The following is a 25,674-nucleotide window of genomic DNA, read 5'->3' as shown; positions in this document are numbered from 1 at the left end:
TCTAAGCCCATAGTATCTATGATTAAATCATAGATACAATAATCTACATGCAGTCTAATTGTATGTCTCTAAATGACGCTCTTTATAATTAGAGAAAAATCCGCCTGGGAATGGTCTGCCAGAGGTCTGTACTGTACTGTATAATCGATCATAGTCAGTACAGTATTAATTATCTGTAGTCTAAGTTAAGTTGTGGGTCTATCATTTATGGGTCAGTCTCAAGGCCATGAACTTCCATTTGACATTGGGGACAAGTTCAGTTGTCTCTCAGGAAAGAGTGTATGGAGTGTCCATGTTGGGAAAAGAAAGGTAAATCCTTCAGTGTGTTCGAGATCTCATGTTTAAACAATTCTATTCTCGCTCAATAATATTATTACACGTGTATCCAGGTCAGTGGAGATCCAGTGACTGTATTTGTGTTTGATTACACTGACAAATCTCCTGAGGAAGTGAGTATACTTATTAAATACTATGACATTTCAATGCTTTTGGATTTATACACGCTCGTTTAATACAGATTAAGTGTGCCCAGTCGGCTCACCTCAGACTAAAGACCCTCAGGCACCCGAACGTGCTCAAGTACATTGATGGCATTGAGGTCAGTCAACTGTCTGCTTTTTGCTGTCTCGTTTAATTTTATTGTTTTCTTTAGCTGTCGACTACTATTTACATGGTGACGGAGGTGGCCACACCCCTTGAGGAACACCTGGATATACCTGAGGGCCGCTCCAACTTCAGCACCTCGTGGGGTCTACACCAAGTTGTTGTAAGTAATTGTGGCTGAGGGAGACTATCGTTAGCCTTACATTATATTAAAGGGGAGGGGAGATAAATGATTTAACTTGGCTACCTATGCACATGGTTAATGTGATAATATGAGTGGTGCTTAACTAATTAAATTTATGATTTTAGAAAGCGGTCGGCTTTCTGTCTAAGGACTGTGGTCTGGTCCATCGCAACATCTGCCTCTCCTCGGTGTTTGTGGACTCAGCGGGGGAGTGGAAGCTGGCAGGGGTGGAGTTCATGATCTCCCACAGTGATACCAGCCCCCCTCCCAAGAGCCTGGGGGCACTGAGGAGGTACGACCCCCCAGAGGCAGGAAAGCCTGGGGCAGCTAAAAGAGGAGAGAAATGGTGAGACTATAATAATTAACCAAAATGACATTGTATACGTCATCATCAGGTGCATGGTATGTATACTGCTTCAATGTTTGGGTTTACTTTGAGTTTGTGTGCATTTGTGTAGCCTTTAAACAATTTCTGTTAGTGTAACCAGGAGTGCATGAATATTCATGCACTCCTGGTGTAACCCATAAATTAAGCTGCCTGTTATGAGAGATGCTCAAAAAGCCACAACACAATCAGTCAATGGAATGCTTTACTGTGTCAACATTTTTATTATTGCGTCTCCAGGTCGACTGATATGTGGGGCCTTGGTTGTCTGGTGTGGGAGGTCTACAATGGACCTTTGTCCCAAGTCTCTGCTCTCAGGAACACTGCCAAGGTATGTGTAAGGCACTGTATGCTCTGCACTGGCAGAATATATGATTTTTCAGCTGGTGTTTTGGAGGCGTGTATTTTGACCATAACTATCAGCTAAACGTATCATTTTATTGAAGAGTTGCATGAAATTGACGTTAACTGCACTTATTATGTTAACTTGAAACTATGTTTTTCATACAGGTTAAAAGTTTCCTTTGGTCGTCTTAGAATGTTTACGTACGCCTGCCATATTGTTGCCTTATAAAGGAACGGTAGACCTCAATGATAATATTCCCCCACTGCAGCTCCCCAAGAACCTGATAGCCCACTATTGTGAGATGGTCAGTGCCAACCCAAAGTCTCGGCCCAACCCGTCAAACCTGCTCAGCCAGTTGAGAGAGCATGGTAGTTTCCTTGCCAACCATCACGTCAGCATCGCACTCAGTATCGAGGAGGTACAGGTGAGAGCTATGTGACATACCGTATATCTTCTAATTTATCGGACACTTCTAATTACCCGGACACTCTTTTGGGCAATTTTCGTTGTTCTAATACAACGGACACTCCAGTACTTTAATATTACATTTGTTCTAAATATCCGGACAATACCTTGAAAAGTTGAGTTACCATTCATAGACGGCAAGTAAGACTTAGAGTGCTGCACTTAGATAGCCTTTGAGTAGCTAGTTTTAGATAGCTAGTGCAACTATTCAGTCGTACCCTGTTCTATTAAACTTAGCTAGCTCGCATGCAGCTGCTTGCTTGTTCTAATTATTCCAGACACTTCGCATGCTCTGTTCCAATTATACCCGGACAATTTCCAAAATAATTATTTTTGCTGTCCGATAAATTAGAAGATATACGGTACTCCGGGTATAATTGGAACAGATTTTTATAGAGCATGCGAAGTGTCCAGAATAATTAGAACAAGCATGCAGCTGCATGCGAGCTAGCTAAGTTTAATAGAACAAGGTACGACTCAATAGTTGCACTAACTATCTAAAACTAGCTACTCAAAGAGCTTTCTCTCCTCTTTTAGCTGCAGTTAGATAGCTCTATCTAACTGCAGCACTCCAAGTCTTACTTGCCGTCTATGAATGGTAACTCAACTTTTCAAGGTATTGTCCGGATATTTAGAACAAATGTAATATTAAAGTACTGGAGTGTCCGTTGTATTAGAACAACGAAAACTGCCCAAAAGAGTGTCCGGGGTAATTAGAAGTGTCCGATAAATTAGAAGATATACGGACCTAATCCTGCATCTAAAAAAGACGATGTCATTTACATGTACATTCTGTAACACTAGAGTGACGTAATGCCTAGAGCTAGATCATGTTACATAATCTTATCAAGTGAAGAATGCTTACTGTACTTATGCAGAAGTTTTGGGCAATAGTAAGATGCAAAAACAGCTTGAGAGATTGTAAAGTACATTGTTTGTACATGTATCAAAACTATGTCCTAAAAAAGCATTGATGTTTATACAAGTCACCTTTAAAATCATGATAAGATTAAACATTGTTGCTTTTAGGAAATTGCCCGGAACAGGAAAAGTGAGCTGCAAAACACAGTATCTATGTTACAGTTGTGCGGTTGTTGTACCACCAGCTACTAATTGATAAGTGAACTGGTTCTGAATATAATTATGGTGTCAAACGAGATATCTGGTGTGACCTTTGTACTCTCTCTCTCATGCAGATAATGGAGCCAGCTCAGAGGAATGATTTCTTCACTTACCTCAACAAACACCTCGACTCCTTCCCAAAGAGCTTCTCAAAGTGCAAGATACTCCCTCAGTTGATCAACGCCTTTGAGTTTGGGGGGGCGGGGTCATCGGTCCTGGCCCCCCTCTTCAAGCTCGGCAGTCTGTTGGACGAGGGAGACTATCAGAAGAGAATCGTTCCGTGTGTCGTTAAGATGTTCTCCTCGACTGATAGGGCCACCAGACTCAATCTATTGAAACAGGTGAGTTTTTCCCAAGTATGACATGTCAACTTATATGAAGAGTTTAACGTTTGCATTGTATTAATATGCATGCGTAGCTACATATGTATAAAACCCTATTTATTATTCTGTCCATATCCAGGATTTGTGTAGGCGTTCTACTGACTAATGGGCCCAAAAGTCGGCATACTATTGTGGGCATATTAGTTGATATATACAATTATTGTTATTGTTCAACCCTCCCCCTCCCCCCCCAGCTGGAGCACTTTATTGGTCACCTCCACTCGTCCACAGTGAACCAGATCTTTCCCAAAATTGCTGACGGCTTCTCTGACACGATACCTGCCATGAGGGAACAGACTGTCAAGGTGAGCAGAGAAGCAACTGCACTAATGCTGCACATTGATTTTTTTGAATATTTCTACCCCTCACAGCCTTGATTCCCAAATTAATGTCTTTTCCACAATTTTTTTATTATGATGTCTGCTGTATTTGTTCTGTCCCTCTCACAACTTCACCCCCCCCGCCCCCCAGGCGATGGTATTAGTTGCTCCCAAGTTGTCCGGAGCTGCGGTGTGTGCTCAGCTGCTCAAGTACCTGGCCAAGTGTCAGATGGACGATGTGTCCGCTATCAGAGTTAACACTAATATATGTCTGGGGAAGATAGCTCCTCACCTAGAACCAGGGGTAAGTCAGTGTGTGTGTGTGTATCATTTCATTTCAACGTAGCTTGCCATACACTCCTGCTTGCACTGATAGTTCAGTGGATACAGAGAGTTGCATCAAGGGCGTATACAGAGAATTCTCTGTATATGCCCTTGGTTGCATGTTGCATGTTTGAGCAAAAGATTAAAGAAACCACAGTACAAATATTTCATATAATTATAATGCTTTGATGTTCCTTATCATACAAGATGTTTATTGGCAATAATAATTATTGCATGGTAAAGCCATAAACATCAAAGCTGGTGAGTAACCACAGTCAAAATAGATAAGAGTACATGTAAGAGTGTTGAACCGGAAAGAGAGGGAGGATCTGTGTTTCCCTGCGGTTTTAATCGTGGCTTACTTCTAACGTGGGAGTTTAAATATGAATAATTCATGAGAATTGTTTTTGCTGTCTGTGAAAAGTCTACGAGCAGTTCTGCTGCTAAACATCAACTTCACCTTATTTTTATGGCCATTTGGGACACAGCACACTACTTAGTAACACAACCTTAGCTATATATCATAGGTGCTATATAGGGATACAATATGAAAAAGCGCTCTGTGTACCTCTAGCTACTTACGAAAATCAATATTATATTTTCTTCATTTCCAAATGATACGTACCATCAGGGGGCATGTGATTTAGTGTTGGCAGGATCTTTGAGAAGCGTGTATTAGACACAATAAGTTTCCCGGGTTTTTGCAGGAGTTTTAGAGGCGAAACACGGATGGTTTCAGAGCTACTACGTAGACTTCATTGTAGAAGCATCATGCATGTGAATCGATTCCGTTACCAATCCCTCTCTCTTCAATCTATGGTTTGCAAAATGTTATGGCTCTGAAAACATAATGCACTGTAAATGATGGGCCTCGAATCAATAATTGTGCCATACATAAGTGTGCGAAATGATTTCCACTGACATAAATAGTATCACCCATTAATTTCTAGCTCTACGGTATATGATTATTACGCCTCGGTGCGCATGCGCAAGCGAGGTATACTGAGGTATACTGTAGTAGTGTGTTTGTGTGTGTGTCTGTCTGTCTGTTGTCAACAAGTTGCAATACAACAGATTGTAGGCAATTTGTAACATACATACACGAGGTAATTCATTACCTACAACCATTGTAGGCACAATGCCTGAAAGTTGCCTGGTGTTATGGTAGCCTAGGCGCTTATTTGTAGCTAAAGTAATCCCGTATCACAAACAATGGAAGAAGGTCACTAAAAGGGTACAGCTAATAGCTACATTGTAACTTGTATTGTTGTACATTGTATTGTTCAACAATACTTGTCTATTGTGTGGTGTATGGTTTGTATGGTCAGGTGCTACAGACCACAGTCATACAAAGGGTTTCCGTTGTATTGACTAATGCAGTTTAGTGGTTGTTTGGTTGTACTTTATAATGTAAAAACTGGATTATTATGCCTCGAGGCGTAGCCGCACGAGGGATACGGTAAAGCTGACTGTGTGTGTGTGTGTGTGTGTGTGTGTGTGTGTGTCTGTTCCAGCTGTAACTGCTCAACGGTTGCAATGCGACGAAAACTAACAGCTTCTATAGGCTTCTAGCCACGTTCTCTTGGATTTTGATTCGTGGATTAGCAAACTAAAGCTTCTTTCTCGAGTTATGGCTAGTTTGACTCACATTGAAGGCTGTTGCAGTCTCTTCAGAATCTTTCATAGCATCATCTGTCCGCACAAACTTTCTATTCAACATATGAGTTAGCCTTGCACTAAAGCGCTAGCTTTTTGTTAGCTACAAGACTCAGAAAATACCTGTTAAAACAGCTAGCTAGCAGTAGCCATTTGTGAAATTGATCTCTTTGGACACACCCTTTAATTATTCCTATGGATGTAATGCGCATGCGCGCTCATTCCCCAGATCCAGATCCTCCTGGCAGAATCATATTTTTCTTGAGGGCCTGGTAAGCCACAAAACACTACTATAGATAACAATATGCATGTACACAAGTCTTTTCTTCTTAAATATTATAATTATACACTGCATGAACTACAGATCCAATTTTCTTCTTTCTTGAGGTCCTGGTATTAAAGCCACATAATACAACAATAGATGCATGTAATAAGTCTTTTCTTCTCAGTGACTTTATATAGATAAGCTAACTTTATGAAATAATTATGCACTTCCGCTTATAATTAATTGAAAACAAAATCTTCTTCTTTGTTGCTTCCTAGATCCTTGAGGTCTTGGTATAAGCAGCCACAAAACACAACAATGATACCATAATTATACAATTGCAAGTCAGTTTTAGACAGATTATTTTATGCACTTTTTCCTCTTCTATATTTTCTCTTCTATACTTTTGAGCGAAAGCAAATCATGGCGAGAGGTATTAGCACAGCGCCAGCTTGAACACTAGTTAACCCTTAACTCGATTATAAGCGTAATTTTAGCGCATGCTCAACTGCAGGTTTTTTGACTATAGAATTGAAGCGCTCTTCCAACAAGATGCTCATGGAGTATTCACCCGTGCGTTGGGCTTCACCGCACACAACGGCAAAACGGATACGATAACTTTTTACTGTAATAACCTCATTATCATTATGAGGAATGATCGTGAATCTATAAAGCAACGATAGAAAAAAAAACACTTTTTTGTGGCCTTCAAAGATCCCCTACAAGTCTCAACTACCGTATAGAGCGGAATTTTCGACTCATTAGCAGTTAAAGCAGTCCATGAAAGTGTCCACACACACATGCTGTTACCTTGTCTGGTCATGCTGAGAGAATGTGAGACATAGATGAGGTCCTTTTGTTCCATTTCCTTGTCAATATGAATGATTTATAATAATGTTGTAAAATGAACTGTAGCATATATATATAGTGTCTAGTTAGGGTTGCCTGCTTGCCTAGCTTGTTCACTTTCTAGCTATGGAGTCATTACTCGTCACAGAGATATCCGGTTACTGGGTGGGGCTCAAAATGACTGCATTATAAGCGCATCCTCGAATATAAGCGTATAGAGCTCTGCTATTGATCCCATTAGTGCATACGCTAATAATCCAGTTTCTATGGTATAAATGTAGCATATATCAACATCATATATCTTTGAACACTATAAAATGAGTATCTGTTATCACTGTGTACCCCCTCCTCCTCTCTAGACTCGACGGAAGGTCCTAGCAACAGCCTTTATCCGAGCTCTCAAAGACCCATTCCCAGCTGCCCGTATCGCGTCCATCAACTCAATGGCTGCCACTCACCCATTTTACTCCACTGCTGACATGGCGACCAAGCTCCTCCCAGCTCTGTGCGCCATGACACTAGACAAAGAGAAGGAGGTGAGGGATCACGTGTTCAAAACTCTCCATCTCTTCCTGGACAAGCTTGAGCGAATATCAGATGACCCGGAGGCAGCTGAAGAGCAGGAGAAGACAGAAGGTACGTAGGTTTAGGAGTTAGTAGATCTATATGCCCCCATGCAGAAAAACCGTGGGTATTTATTGCGTATGCTCTTGATACAAACTAGGATGTTGTACTGTAGGCACTAAAAAGTAGCTGTGTCAGAATTGACTCCCTGGTTCTCCTGCTGTCTAGTTTTAGTTGACCACTTGTTAATAAACTCCCTGAGGGGAGAGGAGGGGCTGAGAGGTGCACCAATTTTTGCATTGGGGCACATGGATAAGCACTTACTGATGCTATTATTAATCCACGGCCAGCGGGTTATAGTGGTCGTTTAGTTTGTTTGAGTCTACTCACCTGGATGCCGTAGCGCTGCGTTTACAGTTTACAGCATGGATAGCCTCTAGACAACAAATCAAATTGTTAAAGCTTCGTTTATAAAAGAAAGTTTGAACTTACACGTTGGCTACGTAGTCTTTATTCAAGGTATGTATTTACAGCTGAAGTGATCCTGTACCAGGAACTATGGAAAAGGGTCACTTAAGTAGAAGGCTAGAATTATTGCTTCTCTAACCCCAGAACATACCAGGAGCCATAATTCTAAGTGGCAGGGTTAGCACTTCAGTGTTCTAGTTTGTCTGTTTGTGATTTCTCACCTGGATGCTATAGTTTAGCATGGATAGTAGCCTCCACACAAGTGGCAGATTTTGTTTTGTTGTCAAATAAAAGCGAGCAAAAGCTTAAGAAGCTTGAACTTACTTGTTGGCTGCACTTGGAGGAGGATAGTTAAAATCTGCTTCCGCAGGATTAGTACTGTTTGATTGTCTACTCTTTCTTTATTACGTCCAACCACAATGACAGGGTTGGAGGTAACAAAGAAAGAAATTAGACAATCAGAATGCGTTTAATTAAGAACTTTTGACCCTATTCTCCTCTGGGCTGCTAGCTTCCTGGAGAAAAGGTATACAGTTGATCTTTGTAAAATGACAATGATAGGCTAGCTACGCGCACCTTTTATTCGCAGCTAAAGTGATCCTGTACCAAAGGAACAATGGAAAAGGGTCACTAAAGTAGAAAACTAGAATTGTGATTGTAGGTTTGTTGGAAGGCTTTCTGCTGGAGCCATATTTCAGCAGGCTTCTTTGCTGTGATATCCTAGTCTATAAAACAGCCGTGGGTTTAGCACTTCAGTGATCTAGTGTTGTACATGCATGTAAGCGTTAGTAGATCCACATTAATGTATCAATGGTGCTTATGAAATTATGTACAGTATGACAGTAGGATCTTTGCCTTATAAAAAAAATGTTCTGCTGACTCAGCTCATTTTTGCAAAGAAACTTGCTCGCAAAATGTTGTAGTAATATGGTGTACGATGAGACAATCGCATGTCTCTTTGCTCATCTGAGGCCGGTAGCTGCATGAATACTTCTCTATTGTAGCTGCTTGTAAAGTTTATGTTTCTCCTCACAGCTGCAGGCAGCACCAGCTGGACTGGATGGGCCGTGAGCTCACTCACCTCAAAATTCTACAAGGCACCCACAACCACTGCAAGCCAGAAGCAGCCAGAAGTAAAGCCCAGAGGTGATTGGCGTATGTACATTTTGTGATACGTTTTGTGATACGGTTAGCTGCACTGGTGAATTTTTGGTACACTGCAAAGCATAAATAATTGTGTTTGTACATTTAGTACATTAACTGCAATAGTTATTCCCTGTTGTCATATCTTGCTGCTTTCATCACTTCAGCTCCTGAGCCTACAGCCAAACCAGATGTGAGTGGAGGAAAGCAAGAGAGAGAAGCTGTTTCCTCACCCCAGAGGCCACCACCTGATGAAAGTGGGTGGGATGACGACCAATGGGAGGTGAGACCAATCCTACTGATACATGTAGCTAAAAAATATACATAATGTAGCTATCCTGTAGAGTATCCAACCTTGACAGGAGGATTTCACTAGCTAGCTTTAGATGCGCATAACTCGGCCTAAAGTGGGCAAAATTGGGAGCAAAATTTTGGCCTTTGTACAGAGGCATAGTTATTTTGTACACAAACTTCTCAGTTGACCCTTTTTTCAGGGGGTGGTGATTTGGAGGGGTTCTTTATCCCTTTTATTTTCACAGGACTTCAATACAGACAGCCAACCAGTTGGTAACCAGGGTCAACCCGAGTTCAGTCCCGATATTGAAGCTAAAGAGGACAGTGACATGGAGGGTTGGGACGATGACGAGTGGGGTGATATTGAATCATCAAACACCACTCAGACTGTACCCAGCAGTGGGGCTGACTTCTTTGATGCGTTTGACAGTAAACCCTCTAATGCTAAACCGAAAACTGAACAGAGTGGTGATTTTTTCGACAACGTTCCAGGGCACTGGTCAGCAAAGAATACTAGAACTGAGAAAACACCACCTCCTCCTGTGTCGGCATCGCTGTTTAGTGGAAAGGGCGGGGCTAGTGAGGGTGCTGGTGGGGGTGATGGGTGGGACAGTGGTGGAGGTGGTGATGGATGGGGAGACTGGAATGAGGACTTTAAAGAACCACAAAAACAGGTAATTGTTTTGGGATTTGAAATAATTTATTCTGGAGTGTGTCAGCTTAATTAAATTTCTTCTTGTAGGTTTCCAATGCACAATCGGGGGGATTAGAATCAAGACCAGCAACAAAAGGTACCGTATAGCGGGCAGGGCTGCATTGAGGGGGGTAATTTACCCCCCCCTGGGCACAGTTTCGCCCCCCCTAGGATCTGGCAGATTTATTTGTACTGCTATAAATAATTCTGATGACTTCGCCCCTCCTATCGCCCCTCCTACATTTTAATTTGCCCAATTCGCCCCCCTGATCCAAAATCCTGCATGCAGCCCTGACGGGTAACTTTTGTTGGTGCAAATTTGCGTATGAACTGCCCTATTAAATAGTTTTATTCGTACAGCTCATGATAGTGTTGTTATTGTAGTTTTAATTTTCGCTACAATACGAAAATTTCCACCATACAAAAATGACCCTCTATACGGTAACAACTGCACAATTACTATGTATACATTGATTTCTCCACCAGGAATTTCACCATTCAGTGTTACTAAACCTGCTGCTGCTAGCTCAAGAGGTGATGGTGACGGATGGAATGACTTTGATGAACCTAGTTGGGGGACTATGGATGAAACTCCATCAAAAAGTGAAAGCAGTGGCTCTTCTAAACAAGAACAGTTACAAAGAAAGAGAGAAGAGAGACGATTAAAACAGCAAGCAGCTCGTGAGAAAAAGGCTGCAGGAGTAGGACTCAAACCTAGTGGATTAGGAGCAGTTAAAAAGAATTGATTTGTGCAGTATAATTTTATGTGGTTGCAATCGTTTTTGCGTAATTTTTCGATTAATAAAGTATTAGTCTACTGCTGCGCATGCTCAGATCTGGTCACATGATAGTCACATGCCAACACAGTGCACGCAACGACAAAATTTGCAGTGACTTGGCAAAATCAGGAGAACAAGAACGCAAATTGTAAGTAAACAGGCATGTTTAGTAACTTTATGCTGTTGTAACCTTTTAACCACTTCAGATTTGACAGCTCAAGACACTCAGTGCAACCACAAGTGTGTGTATGTCGTTCTTCCAGATACAAAGTAAGAGCACTTTTTCATGTACAGTATACCACTGTTTAATACTGTACCTCTCTATTGCAGACTCAATTCTGGCCTTATCTGACCACTTACCTAGAGAAAACTCGGACTCAACTGTAGCTACAGATGCGGATATAACTTCTTTAGTAGTTACGTCCAACCGACCTTCATCAACCAGTACTACACTGAAGTCCATTTGTATGACGTCTAATCCCTTGGATAGCAAACAAGTGCTTCAAGTTGCTCCCATTTCATGTGCAATCCCCCAAAAACACTTTACGTTAGACACTTCTAGCTCTCTCTTCTCCCCTGAAAGTTAACCACCAGGCTCGCAAAGATGGCAATGGTGAATGTGAACAGAGAAAACCCCGACCAATTTTATCGTTATAAGATGCCTTTAATCTTGGCCAAGGTAGGTTCACAACCATGTTATCACGCATTACAATAGTTGTTATACTTTACTGTCCCCATACGTGGATACCTAATTATCTATTGGACTCTCTCCAATTCCTAATGCTAGAATATTTAAAGGTCATACATGTCAGTGTGTACGTGACGCTTGAGTGGAACTGGTGTTAAGAACAATGTACTGTAGTAGATGGTATTATCAATGTGTGCACTGTCCAGGGTAATTTACAGTAACTGTGTTGTAACTGTGTTGTTGCTATCCACAGGTTGAGGGAAAAGGTAATGGAATAAAAACAGTGATAGTCAACATGGTGGAAGTTGGGAAAGCCCTCGGCAGACTACCATCATGTGAGTTACCTTAGTGACTGGAAGCTAACAGTAGACTAGTGCATCAGTCATGTATATCCATGGCAATTGCTGGAGCTTGGTTGGAATGTCCCCATAGAAAGTCTGGCGTATTCGCCTGTCACTGTAGTATGGATTCTTTGGAGGGATTGAGTCTATTGTTTAGTGTATGCATGTACATGTAGTGTATTGTGTGTTAATGTGCATGTAACCAATTTCTAGACACATTTTTTCCCCACAAAAGCATGTCTTTCCGTGCTTGTCTGTCTGTTATTTACAGCTACAATTGCATTAGCACCTTCTATTAGTTACACTGGCATATGAATTGTGATGTGAACGCACGTCCTCTGTAGACCCTTGCAAGTACTTTGGCATTGAGCTGGGAGCACAGACCCAGATGGATGCAAAGTTAGGCCGCTACATTGTCAATGGCTCTCATGAGGGCCCCAAACTTCAGGACATGCTCGACGTGTTCATCAAGAAGTTTGTACTCTGTCCTGAGTGTGACAACCCAGAGACTGACCTGGTGAGTGTGTTTCAATAGCTAAACAGTGCTAAACAGTACAGTACAGTGATTAATGGTGTGGATTTCCTTTGTGCTTAAGTGTCCATTCAACTTCATTGCGTATGGGAAGTTGTGGAAGTTGTATTCGTGGTGTATACCTGTAGTATGAATAATTATCTGGAGTCTCTTTTCTGGAAGCATTAGATGAATATTAGTATTGCATAATGGCTGCAAAGAGAGATAAATTTGTGCAATGTATAATTTGTATGATTTCTGTTTCTTTGCAGCATGTCCAAGCGTCCAAAGGCAAGATCCAGCAAGGCTGCAGGGCGTGTGGTAACCTCAACATCATAGACACTCGTCACAAGCTCTCCACCTTCATCATCAAGAACCCACCCAATGCTACCACTGAGGACAGCTCTGGGAAAAAGTAGGTCACTTGTGTAGTTAATAGTGCCCTTTTGACAGTTCGTGCTCGTGTTGTAACCTTTTAGTGTTAGTTGATTTATCTACTTGTTCTTTTACTTAAGCTTGAATACGTTCACTGTTTCGTGTGTTTGAGCACAAGTCTAATCATGTGTATAATTTAGAATACACTATAGAGCAGTCCAGTGATACTATTATGCCTCGGTGCGCATGCGCAAGCAAGGTATATGGTAGTGTCTGTGTGTGTAGACTGCTACAGCCGCTCAAGGAAGTTAACGTTTCTATAGGCTTCTAGTCATGTTTTCTTGGATTTTAATTCGTGGATTTGCAAAATAATACTTCGTTATCAAGTTATGCCTAGTTTTGCTTACTTGGAATGCCATTGCAGCCTTTTCAGAAGAACACGTAGTCAAACTTGTTTACCGAGTGTTGCTACTCTGCTTAGTAGTTAGCTCTGCACTAGAACGCTAGCTATTGGTAGCTGCTGCAAGAGTGAGAAGAGAGCTGCAAGGCTCTGCTGATGGCAGCCATTAATTTTAGACTTGAATTTTGGCATCGATCGTTTTTAACAATGATCATGGTCGTTCATTACCCACTCTTTGAGTTTACATGCAGCAAATTAATTAATGAAAAAATGTTCATCATGTGTAAGCTATTAGTAGCTTTATGTTATGTAGCTTTGGCATCTCCACCGAGGCATCAGCACCGCAGGTGCTTTCATGTATTTTGTTCCCACAGAGACAAGAAAAGAGGTCGTGATAAGAAGGGAGGCAAGAGGGACAAGAAGCAGGACTCACCCACACACACCACCCAAGATGGAGCCACTGAGAATGGGGACGATGACTTCTTGGATGATCCCCCCGTACAGGTGAGAACACAGCGACTTATCAAATAGGAGAGCATGAGTTTTACTGTATGCTTCATGTTTCTACTGGCTGTGATATCCTTTTTTTTTTTTTTATTGATGCTATCATATAATGGAGAGATGGATTGGAAACGGAAGTCAAAACGCCTACTGTGAGTGGTGTGTGGCTTAATTCGAAACTATCCGCGTTGCCAGCCCTAATGGGGAAAACAAGTTTATTTAGCTGTTAAAAGCAAATCCAGACCCTTTCAAAGCTTCGATACAATGCCCCTCCATGGTAGGCTTGGAAATCAAAATTAGATAGTTGTGAAGTTGCTAGAGGATAAAAAGTATTTTGGTCTCTATACCGTATAGCGGGTAAGTTTCATGGGGTAAAAAATTCGTTCAACTCGAGAAAAGGTGGTTTTCATGAGTAAAAATTTCGTTTAATCGCGTGGCTGCAACGGCATTCTTACGTTCCGATAAGCCACACCTACGTAAAAATTTTGTGGAGGTCAGCCTGCCCACGAAAATAACGAATATATTTTACCCCACGAAAATTACCCGCTATACGGTAAGTACTCTATAGCTAGAGCTGTAAGTCCACGAAAATTGTTCTTTAATTAGAATTATTATGTGCAAAGATATTAAGGCGTGGTTTCCGATAAGCAGTCATTCCGCGAACATTGTGCAACGAAATGCTATTAGAGGCCAATCCACGAAATATAAATGCCTCGAAATTTTCGCGCTTTACGGTATGTAGTGTACTACGTCACATAATTATTGTCTCAAGTATTGCAAGATATGCAGCAGATGGCAGTAAGACAATCGTTTGTCTTTTTGGCTATTTTTTCCAACATTAAAAACAGCGGCCTCGATTAAAGAATTGGCAACGCGGTTGTTTATTCAAAGGTATTTTCCTTTCCAATCCCTCTCTCCTTTATCTGTGATGCCGCGGACCTGATTGTAAATGTAGAACTGGATGTATTGATCTTTACCTAGTTTGTAAGTATGTAATGTTTATGTCCTCCCCTAGAATGGTGATGATGGTGGTGATGACGACTGGAGTGCTGATGTGACGGAAGATGCAGTGAAGGCTCGGATTGAGGGCTTGGCTGGTCATGTGACCAACATCACGCTCACTAGTGACCTTGAGAAGACCATGGTGGACAGGGTTGACAGCTTCTACAAACTGGTGGAGGTGAGTAGCATCATTGCGGGCAGTACTTGCAGTATATTACCAGAAATGTTCCTTTGTTACAATCATAATGAGAGGTGACCTTACATTGTACCACGTACTATATTGTTTCAGAGGAAGTCAGACACCACTTGACCTTTCTGCTAATAATTATTATTATGACCTTTTAATTAAACCTTTTATGCTACTCAAGTTATGCTACATGTAGATGCGCCCAACTAGTACAATAGTGGTCGTGGCAACACTATCTAGACTCTGGAGACAACCAAGGTAGCCTAGCCTAGCCTCTCGATCTTCTAGCTCTGTCAGTTCCTTTAATCACTGTCTACTGTCAGAATATAGCACACGACAGGCTATTGTTTGGAAATAGAATCCAACAGACAGGAAATACTCAAAAGCTATAAGATCGAGAGGCTAGGCTCTTGGGTAGTCTCCAAACACTAGATTTAGTGTTGTCTCAGCGTGCTGATACAGAGCGTGGGTAGTATAAGCATGGGGATTAAAAGGTCATAATTAATAAGTGGGATCCTGGTAATTAGTGTTGGGAAAAGGGTTACCATAAAAGGTAACTCACCCTGGAATGTACATATTCACTTGTCAGTATACCACTGGTCCTGTTTTGTCCAAATATGGTGATGGCCAGGCTTTCTTGTACTGTCACGTTTTAGCAATTAATGTTCTTATACATGCATGAAGACAAGGTATATTGTATAATTAACAATTATGTCGGTCTGTACAGTAAATTGTGCATTCATGTATGCTATCTTGTTTCCTCCCCCTTCTCCAGGGCTTCAAGAACACTGGTGGAGCTAGTGCAGTGGGGTCCAACGTGGCCAAGATCAAGGCTGAGGCTGAGAAGTTGGACCTCATGGACAAGGCCGCTGGGATAATGGGGGAACTACTCTTTACTGAGCAGATGATCAATGAGATCAGCGAGTACCGCATCATTTTGCTGCATGTGAGTGAGGAATGCTTTTGGGGCTGGTTTGTACTACGTGACATGTTTATGTTAAATTTATGTCATATCTACATCACATGTACAAGTAATTATGTAAACTTTATATTGGCTAAGTAAATGACTTCACGTATGGGAAACTTCGTCTCATCCTTTGGGTTTTCACGGTGATGTAATATAAATAGTAATCTAATCACGCATAGTTGGTGCATGACCAATATACAACATAGCATTTGTAATGTCCCCTGACTGTAGTCACAACCATATTCACCTTTCCCTTCAGTTTGTTGTGGAAAACCGCAAGGGTCAGAAGTACCTACTGATTGGAGTAGAGCGTCTAGTAGGGGAAGTGTTCCCTTCTCTCCTTCCCAAAGTAGCCATCATTCTCAAAGCTTTCTATGACAATGACATTCTCGAAGAGGAGGCCATATTGGAGTGGGCTGACAAGGTAATAGCCATTCTCTAAACTAGCTGTGTAGGACAGGTGTTTAGTTTGTCAGCCATGATTTTAGTGCAGGTGCACGGGCTTTTTCCCCACACGTGCATCTTTGATACAAGATATCTTAAGGAGTGCGATATTGTATTTGTATTGATGTGTGGCTTCAGTGTATGTACGCTTTTCCAGGTGGCCACCAGAACCTACTAAATCACTATCCCTTGTTTATTCTAACTTCATGATTAGGTACCCAAAAAGCATGTCAAGAGTGATCTTGGCAAGTTGATCCGTGAGAAGGCTGCCCCATTTGTAACGTGGTTGCGTACAGCCGAGGAGGAGGAGTCCAGTGATGAAGAGGTGGAGGTGGTCTACTCTGAGGCTCAGGCCGGGAATTCGCTCATTGTGCAGGAAGAGAAACCACCACAGCCAATACTGGTGAGGGGTGATTACATTGAAGTGTTTGAGGCAGTATTGTATTGCGTACTGTGCTGATGCTGATGCTGATGCTGATGCTAGCAGTTTTTGAGTGATGGGTGTAGCATCGTGTCTACATGGAGGTCAAAACTTCTTAAGCTTACTTGATGTTTGTAGTTTGCATGTAGCATGGTTTAATATTCTGATATAACTGTGTCTTTTTTCTTGTTCCCTACAGGCTGAGGCTAGCGGCATTGACATAGATGCTATTTAATCCCCAATCCTCAGTCATCCACAATATTCTAAAAACTGTTGATATACATAATATATTGCCTTAGCTACCGAGATACACTGTGTAGATATTGTTTATGTAGGTATTAATAATATGCACACTAGTACACTAGTATGTGCTAGTGTAGTTTTGACAGTATTCTTGTTAAACTGTCTGTGTTCATTCATTGGTTGTGTTTTGACATGTACAATGCAGTATAACAGGAGTGCATGAACTCCTGAGTATAATTAATTCCATGGTGTTTGGTTGGTAATAATCGTTAAATAAACCTGAATGCTCAATTTGAAACAAAATGATAATTATGCATGTGAACTTTCAGGGCCTATATTATACCTGCATGCATGCATGCAAGCTAGTTCAGTCCTTTGAGTGTATGCACAGTAATTATACAAAATATCAGTATGCACACTAGCTAGTCTGTTAATTAATAATAACAGCAATTTGAAAGTATGATCATGATCATGATACGAAAAGAATTACAAAATAATGTTAAGAGATCAAGTGACAATATCCTACTAATATAGTCTATACATTCTCAGTTCTTCACATATCTCCTAACTGCCATATCATCAGTACCGTTGGAAACCAGGTTAAATACAATATAGAAAACGGTCCACAATGCATAGAACCACCAGTAGAAATACGATGTAGCCAACGAGTAACCAACCCAAGCAAAAAACACCACCCAAAACCCAAGCAACCATTTCATCTCCCCGTAGGCCTCAACAATACTGGCTGCACTCATATAAGGTGCATTGAATCTGTTCTTTGAGTAAAATTCCTTCAATTGATGTTCTTTCTTCTCCCATACATTTGTCAGCCAGTTTTCCAGTTCTGTGTTGTCTGTTGGAATATCGCTAGGGGGGATTTGCTCCGAGAAAAAGTGGATCTCTGATGGCCAATTCCCAAAAGCCATGTCACTTTCATTCTGTGGAATTCCTCCAACATAGCCAACTGACATGTTAATTATTATAGGGGCAACCTTGAATTTCCTCATTTCGGTCATACAGTGTACAAATCCTTTCGTTCTCGGGTGGAGCACACACTCGTACGGTGATAGTCCATTCTTTTTGGCATATTTTTGTGATTTCTCCTTGTTTGACTGAGAGAGGTCGGTACCCTCAGGGAAGATGAGCAGCTGTAGGGGGTAGTCGAGGGCCCTAAAGTAGGAAAAATTATCCGTGAGATATTTTTGGTCCTTAGCCCAGTCGCGAGAGATGAAGAGAAAGTGAGCAGCTTGCATCGCCCAACCTGCAGGGGAGAGAGTGGCATGAAGAGCCCATAAATAGAGAGAAGAGAAAGAGAGTTCTATAACTATAAAATACGGGGAACACGTTCAGTAAATGGTTACAACTGCATTGCCATATATGGAGAGTGCGAAATTGTACAAAAAGTGGTTGAATTTTTACAAGTTATACAAAATACAGCGCTGCAGTTTGCAAGCACTTGTGGCTTTCCGTGTAAGGAAATGCGATTTCACCGGTAATTATGAAACGTAAGCCTCGAGTATACGAAGTTAGACGCTCCTTTTCCATATTTAGGGGATCATGAGGGCATGCATATAGGTCATCTATCGACTATATTCGGAGGCACATGTTATGATAGTTTAGTTCCAGTTCCAGTTCTAGGGGATCATGAGGGCATGCATATAGGTCATCTATCTATATTCGGAGGCGCATGTTATGATAGTTTAGTTCCAGTTCCGAATAGTACATGAAGTAATAGATGTTGTTACTATTATGAATACTGTTACACATGCGCAATATATAGACAGATTTGCATGACTATGAATAAGATTGCCTCACAAGAGATCATATCAACTTTCATGAGATCAACTCCCATGAGATAATTATGCCTCGAGGCATAGCCGCACGAGGGTTACGGTAAAGGTGACTGTGTGTGTGTGTGTGTGTGTGTATGTGTGTGTGTGTGTGTGTGTGTGTGTGTGTTGGAGGGGTTGAAACGAAAAAATAAATTGCGAGGAACTGCCTTATCTGACCGTAGAATTGGGTAACCACCTCTCCTATTTCCTTATAATGCATTTACAAATTAAACTTATGAGACATGAATGGTTGCAGGAATAACTAATTTCAAGCTGGTAAGCTAGCTAGCTATTATTTATATTCATGCTTCTAACTATTATTATACTAATATGTAGTTTTATTTATTTGTACTTTATTACCTTCAACTCTTGTGATCTAGTCTTTACTTGCATGAATTGTGTTTTTTGGGTCTAATCTGCTGGTTTTAACTACTCTCAAGGGAGGCCAGGGGGGGGGGTTTGGGTAATTATATGTACATGTAGATGTAGTAATTGATAGAATTTGACCTGTTACATGTATGTGTCTTTCTGTGCTTTTTTAAGAAAAATGCTGTCAGCGCTGTGCCTTTTCTTTATCCTTAGTATTACTTTACATTATTACACATCCTACTATATTTATAGATTACAGTACTGTACTCATAATTAGTTATCTATGTACACATGTATGTTACTGGGGGGTGGTCATGCTGATCTGATTTCTTTAATTGACTAAAGGTACACACAACACAGAAACAGACAGAAACAGAAAAGCACACAGATGCTCGGCCTGGAGAGCCGAGAATGATGGGTTAAAGAGTCTTTAATGGTGCACCAACTCTCCCCATTCATCTGTTGCATTCAGTCACATACACATGCAACTACAGTGCTATATAACACCCAATAGTTATTGTACATCTATTCACATTGGGGCCATGCTGAATAATTATTGTAAAGCTGTAAAATGTTGAGGTCAAGCTGACATAAATTATAAGACTTATCTTCTAACTTGGACTTGATATTGGTTGCTGTGATACTTCAAGTTGGCTTTTAAAAGAAAACTTCTGAGGGGGGCTTAGGTATAAAGTACAACCCTGTATTGTCTGGGTCAGGTTTTGTGGTACATGTAGTTGATAGTGGGATTGGGGAATGTGGGTTCTTCTATGTGGTTAAACTGAAGCAAGCATACAACAAACATTAACCTCAAATTTTGGTTCTTAGAATTAGCAACAGGCATCAAATAGATAGTAGTGTGTGTGTGTGTGTGTGTGTGTGTGTGTGTGTGTGTGTGTGTGTGTGTGTGTGACTTTACCCACAAGGGTGGGGGATTGGGACCCCACCCTTGTGGGTAAAGGTCCCAATCCCCTACATGGGGAACGGTACGCGCATGCGCAATCTCAGTATCTGTTTTAGATTTTGCACAGCTATCTTTTTAAATGGATCGAGGTGTATTTACTGCAAGTCATGTGACTTAATTAAAAACACGTGGATACATTATGATAATACATTTAGTCCATGTGGAATAATTGTTCTAAGTGTAGCTATCCAGTAGTGTTCTAAAGCTTGGAGTTCTGTGAAGGACGTTGTTGCGTCAATACACTGTACTTTCAGGTTTCTGACAGAGTGATCGGTAAAGTTGAAGTGGTTGCTTATATACGTTCTTACTTTGTTGAAAATATTGCTACGATGATGATTGATTCTAGTTCGAAGCGTTTGAGTGGTGTAACCCACATACTGTTTCTTGCAATGTGAGCATGTAATTAGATATATGAGATATCTTGAATTGCAGGAAAATTGGTGTCTGATTGGATACGTTTTTTCTGATTTCGATGATCTGAAAAATCTATTACATACTAGGTGTTGACATGTTGCACAGCTCGGTTTCATACACTTACTTATTCGAGTGTGTTGTGTGAGAGTGGGAACGCTTCTTGTAATTGTGTGTTGGTGGACTTGATCAAAGGTTATTTCAGTTCTGAGCGTTTGTTCTTCGTTTAAACTGATTTTGGCCCTAACGAGTTCTTTACCGAGATTTTGGTGTTTCAGATTGATTATTCTGGGACTGGGTAATAGTAAGCCTTTGTAGTGCTGTAGTGTGACACTTTTTAGTAATTGGAAATTTGGAGGCGAGAGGCACTTGAAAATGGGTGGTCTTACTCTGGCAGGAGGTTTTTTCATTTTCCGAAGTAACTGAGGTCTTCTCTCATATGACACGGAATTGATGGTTTTGTCAATGAGGGTTTGGGGATAGTCTCGTTTTTTAAGGCGTATGCTAAGGAGCTGAGTCATGGTTTGAAACTCCTGGATGGTGGTGTTTGTGCGCACAAGTCTGGTACATTCTCCGGTAATGATGGATTTGAAGATGTGTTTCGGATGGTTTGATGTATAATGTAGGTACTGGTAGAGATTTTGTTGTTTTTGGAAGGTTTTTGTGTCTAGTTTTCGAGATTTGTGGAAGTGGGGACCTTTGTAAATTGTCATATCTAGAAACGAGACTTGTTGAGATGAGTAGGAATATTTGTAACTTAATTTTTGGTGGGATATATTGAGTTCGGATAGGAAGCTGATTAGCGAGTTTTCATCATGCTGCCACACTATAAAAATGTCATCTATGTATCTTTTAATCAGGAGAGGTTTAGCTGGTTGTTTTTCTAAAAATCTTCTGATGATTACCGACATGAATATGTTAGCGATGGTGGGTGAGAACGGGGCTCCCATTGCTGTACCTTGTATTTGTTGGAATGTAACTGGTCCAAACTCGAAATAATTGTGATTAACGCATATTTGTAGAAGTTGGATGATTAGATTTGGGTCTAGCAGCGACGTGTACCTATGACTTAACATTTCGGTGTATATTATCTGCAGACATTCCTCTTGAGGAATGGAGGGATACAATGAGTCGACGTCAATTGCTACTAATAGCGCATTGTCGGGAATTTGTAAGTCTTCTAGAATTAGTGACAAACAAGCGGAATTTTGTAGGTAATCTTCGTACGTTTGAGCTAGGGGTTGAAGCACATGATCTAAGAGCTTACTAGCTGGCGTTAGTGGAGAATTACAGTTTGCAACTATGGGTCTGACTGGTGGCAGTTTTTTGAATTGTTTATGAATTTTCGGAATGCCGTAAAATTGTGGAATTTGGAAAATGTCTTTATTGGGGAGAACGAATCGTTTTAGCCGCTTATCGGTACTAGTGAGTGTGGTATGGTATTTTGACAGAACTTCTTGGAGTTGGTTGGTGATTTTGGTGGTGGGATACTCGGCGGTTCTTTTATATACCTTATCGTCTAGTAAGATTAGGAGGCATTGTTGGACGTAGTCTGTGGTGTCCATTATAACTACGCCTAAGTTCTTATCTGCTGGCTTAATGGTGACTCGATTTTTTTGTTTTTTGAATTTTTGTAGTGCTAAAGATTCTGCGAGTGTGACATTTGTTTTGGGCTTGAAGATTTCGTGTAACTGGTCATTGATATTATCTTTTGTGACGGAAATGTATTGTTCGACATTTCTGTATCCACTATTGTATGTATCATTAAAAGAAGAGTATGTGGTTGTTGGTAGGAATCGCATTGGTCTATGTACTTTTTCTGTCGTTGTGGGTATACCACTTTTTACTGGTTTCGGCGTGCGATAATATATAGAGTTAGTGTATATTCTTCTAAGTGACTTTGAGTATTCGTTAAACTCTCGTAACAGTTGTAATTTGGGTTCCGTACTACATAAGTTTTTGGTGAGTGCGAAGCTTAGGCCTTTATTTAGTAATTGTGATTCGGCAGTGGTGAGGGTGAGTGAGCTCAGATTGTGGACGCACCTGGTGGGTTGTGTTTCGGTTGGGGGCCTTCCCATAAAAAAGGAGTTTGTGATGTTTTGGGAATTTTTTGGGCTATTGGGTGTTGAGACATTTCTCTACACCGTTTTCTGCGAGTATTGCGTTTCGCACCGAGAGAAAGCCTTGGCGGCCGATGTTTTTTATTTAGTCTGATTTGCAACTCAGGTGTGGGGACGTGTCCGTGGATCTTGTTTTCTTTTAGGAATTTTCTGTATTGTATTTGGATATCTGTGTCACGTATTTCAAATTTAAGTAAATCTCGTTCTGTGTCATTCACAAGAGATTCTAGTGCCGTCTTTGTTTGGGCCAAACTCTGGTTGTTGCTGGTTATTACTGCTTCTAGATATTTTGTGAAGATGTGGGAGTATTCTGATAGAAATTGTTGATGGAAAGTGTCGTTTTCGCAGGTTAAGTTAGGTTTCGGTATGAATTCTTCCGGGATCGCTCCTAATTTCAGTTGGTTTTGCCTTTGAATGTTTTCCTCTAGGATAGAGACAGCTGAGCGAAGTTTCTGATACTGAGCCGATTTGGCTTTTAGGAATTCTTTAGCTTGTTTATTCATGGCTGTGAAAACATTTAAGTGTTGAAATTCAGTATGTATATAGCCGATATTCAAGTAGCCATTCAGTCTCTTCAAATTAATTGGTTTTCAGTTAAATAAATTTCAGTTAAATAACCTAGGGTTGTGAGAAGTGGACCACATAAACTAAGGGCAGTGACTTCATATCGAAACCAGATTCCTCGACTGAGCCCGAAACGAGAGGCCCAGCCACATAAGGCGCAATGCCAGAGGGCATAGACCCAACGCCACAGACTCAGCCCCGTACTCGAGGAGCACGTGTGTGTTGGAGGGGTTGAAACGAAAAAATAAATTGCGAGGAACTGCCTTATCTGACCGTAGAATTGGGTAACCACCTCTCCTATTTCCTTATAATGCATTTACAAATTAAACTTATGAGACATGAATGGTTGCAGGAATAACTAATTTCAAGCTGGTAAGCTAGCTAGCTATTATTTATATTCATGCTTCTAACTATTATTATACTAATATGTAGTTTTATTTATTTGTACTTTATTACCTTCAACTCTTGTGATCTAGTCTTTACTTGCATGAATTGTGTTTTTTGGGTCTAATCTGCTGGTTTTAACTACTCTCAAGGGAGGCCAGGGGGGGGGGTTTGGGTAATTATATGTACATGTAGATGTAGTAATTGATAGAATTTGACCTGTTACATGTATGTGTCTTTCTGTGCTTTTTTAAGAAAAATGCTGTCAGCGCTGTGCCTTTTCTTTATCCTTAGTATTACTTTACATTATTACACATCCTACTATATTTATAGATTACAGTACTGTACTCATAATTAGTTATCTATGTACACATGTATGTTACTGGGGGGTGGTCATGCTGATCTGATTTCTTTAATTGACTAAAGGTACACACAACACAGAAACAGACAGAAACAGAAAAGCACACAGATGCTCGGCCTGGAGAGCCGAGAATGATGGGTTAAAGAGTCTTTAATGGTGCACCAACTCTCCCCATTCATCTGTTGCATTCAGTCACATACACATGCAACTACAGTGCTATATAACACCCAATAGTTATTGTACATCTATTCACATTGGGGCCATGCTGAATAATTATTGTAAAGCTGTAAAATGTTGAGGTCAAGCTGACATAAATTATAAGACTTATCTTCTAACTTGGACTTGATATTGGTTGCTGTGATACTTCAAGTTGGCTTTTAAAAGAAAACTTCTGAGGGGGGCTTAGGTATAAAGTACAACCCTGTATTGTCTGGGTCAGGTTTTGTGGTACATGTAGTTGATAGTGGGATTGGGGAATGTGGGTTCTTCTATGTGGTTAAACTGAAGCAAGCATACAACAAACATTAACCTCAAATTTTGGTTCTTAGAATTAGCAACAGGCATCAAATAGATAGTAGTGTGTGTGTGTGTGTGTGTGTGTGTGTGTGTGTGTGTGTGTGTGTGTGTGTGTTTGTGTGTCTGTTCCAGCTGTAACTGCTCAACGGTTGCAATGAGACGAAAACTAACAGCACACCTATGAATACATGTATGACTAAAGTTGAGAATTAACAAATGTACAGGTACAGGGTTAATCACTGACCAAAGGGTGGGATTTTCTTTAGTGATTTCTTGAGGATAATTTTGTGCTTGGTAAGATTACCCATCCTCAATATGAAACTCCACAAAAACAGCCAATCAAATCGTGTTCGATGATTTAAAATAATCAGGCATGGCCCCTCCAACCGCTTCAAGTCTCCACAGATTTTCACCTTCACACCAAACACAACCTCTGTAGTGCATGAAGAGAGAATAATATAGTTTATAAAAATGCAAATTTTAGCATTCACACGCTATGGTCCATGAACAATTCACTAAAGATTATATATAAGTACAGTTATACCTAATAGAGCCTGATTCAGTCATATGAGGTCCATGCATGCAGTCACGACACATGTGAGGAGAGATGGCAAAGGTCGAACAACCACATGATATTGGTATGATAATACAAAAGAATAATCATTATTATAAGCTATAAGCACGAGGAAAGGTGATACATTCCTGTGCACAGTAATAGCAATACACATTATAGTTATTGCTTGGGCCTGAAACACTACACTAGCCATTGCATGAGTCATACATTACAAAAGTTACGATGCAATAGAGTTGATTTATTCTGCACTGTGGTTACTCTACCTTTGATGCGTAAATATTTGCACTGTGGTTATACTCACTACCTTAATGTGCTTTTTCACAACACAAAAGGGAATATTGTTATTAACAGGGCTAGGGAGTAAACTAAAAACCACTTGGGAGAAAGGGACTGGCAAGCTGCCGTGTTGAGAGTTGTCCCAGTGCGTGAAGAATGTCACTTTTTTATCAGCCTCGAGTATTAAGTGCATCACTGGCGATCCGTTATCGAGGCTAAAGTGATATCACCCACGCATTACGTTTGTTCTAATTGCATTCCAACGGGACAACTCTCAACACGGCAACTTGCCAGTCCCCAGGAGCCCAGAGCGAGGGGAGTGGTTTCCAGTCTAGCCAGGGAGAGGATAGAGTGATACATCCTAGTATGTACAAGATAA

At 40.8% G+C, this 25,674-nt stretch overlaps 3 protein-coding genes across 3 annotated transcripts; 2 read left to right on the top strand and 1 right to left on the bottom strand.

Annotated features, from left to right (window-relative positions):
* The first annotated feature begins 76 nt into the window (after positions 1-76).
* On the top strand, positions 77-10,877 carry LOC135348375 (N-terminal kinase-like protein). The gene is made up of 16 exons (XM_064546558.1): positions 77-309; positions 390-449; positions 518-598; positions 653-766; positions 913-1,133; positions 1,413-1,503; positions 1,787-1,942; positions 3,180-3,446; positions 3,683-3,793; positions 3,960-4,112; positions 7,262-7,538; positions 8,970-9,080; positions 9,245-9,360; positions 9,617-10,045; positions 10,114-10,162; positions 10,552-10,877. Exons 1-16 carry the CDS (start codon positions 208-210, stop codon positions 10,809-10,811), a joined length of 2,598 nt encoding a protein of 865 aa, XP_064402628.1. The 5' UTR covers positions 77-207; the 3' UTR covers positions 10,812-10,877.
* A 21-nt stretch (positions 10,878-10,898) lies between these two features.
* LOC135348376 (eukaryotic translation initiation factor 5-like) lies at positions 10,899-17,115 on the top strand. Its single transcript, XM_064546560.1, has 12 exons — positions 10,899-10,992; positions 11,051-11,114; positions 11,175-11,523; positions 11,786-11,867; positions 12,218-12,390; positions 12,657-12,799; positions 13,534-13,663; positions 14,676-14,840; positions 15,625-15,795; positions 16,076-16,240; positions 16,475-16,663; positions 16,881-17,115. The coding sequence occupies exons 3-12, from the start codon at positions 11,449-11,451 to the stop codon at positions 16,914-16,916; spliced, it is 1,329 nt and encodes a 442-aa protein (XP_064402630.1). The 5' UTR covers positions 10,899-10,992; positions 11,051-11,114; positions 11,175-11,448; the 3' UTR covers positions 16,917-17,115.
* A 259-nt stretch (positions 17,116-17,374) lies between these two features.
* LOC135348374 (lysocardiolipin acyltransferase 1-like) lies at positions 17,375-25,265 on the bottom strand. Its single transcript, XM_064546557.1, has 3 exons — positions 24,990-25,265; positions 24,690-24,878; positions 17,375-18,185 (listed from the first exon to the last, which is right to left on the bottom strand). Exons 2-3 carry the CDS (start codon positions 24,751-24,753, stop codon positions 17,470-17,472), a joined length of 780 nt encoding a protein of 259 aa, XP_064402627.1. The 5' UTR covers positions 24,754-24,878; positions 24,990-25,265; the 3' UTR covers positions 17,375-17,469.
* Positions 25,266-25,674: the final 409 nt, after the last annotated feature.

This window comes from Halichondria panicea, chromosome 15 (assembly GCF_963675165.1).
Source record: "Halichondria panicea chromosome 15, odHalPani1.1, whole genome shotgun sequence".
NCBI lineage: Eukaryota > Metazoa > Porifera > Demospongiae > Suberitida > Halichondriidae > Halichondria > Halichondria panicea.
The sequence above is the reverse complement of the archived record's forward strand: the minus strand, read 5'-3'. Positions and strand labels throughout refer to the sequence as shown.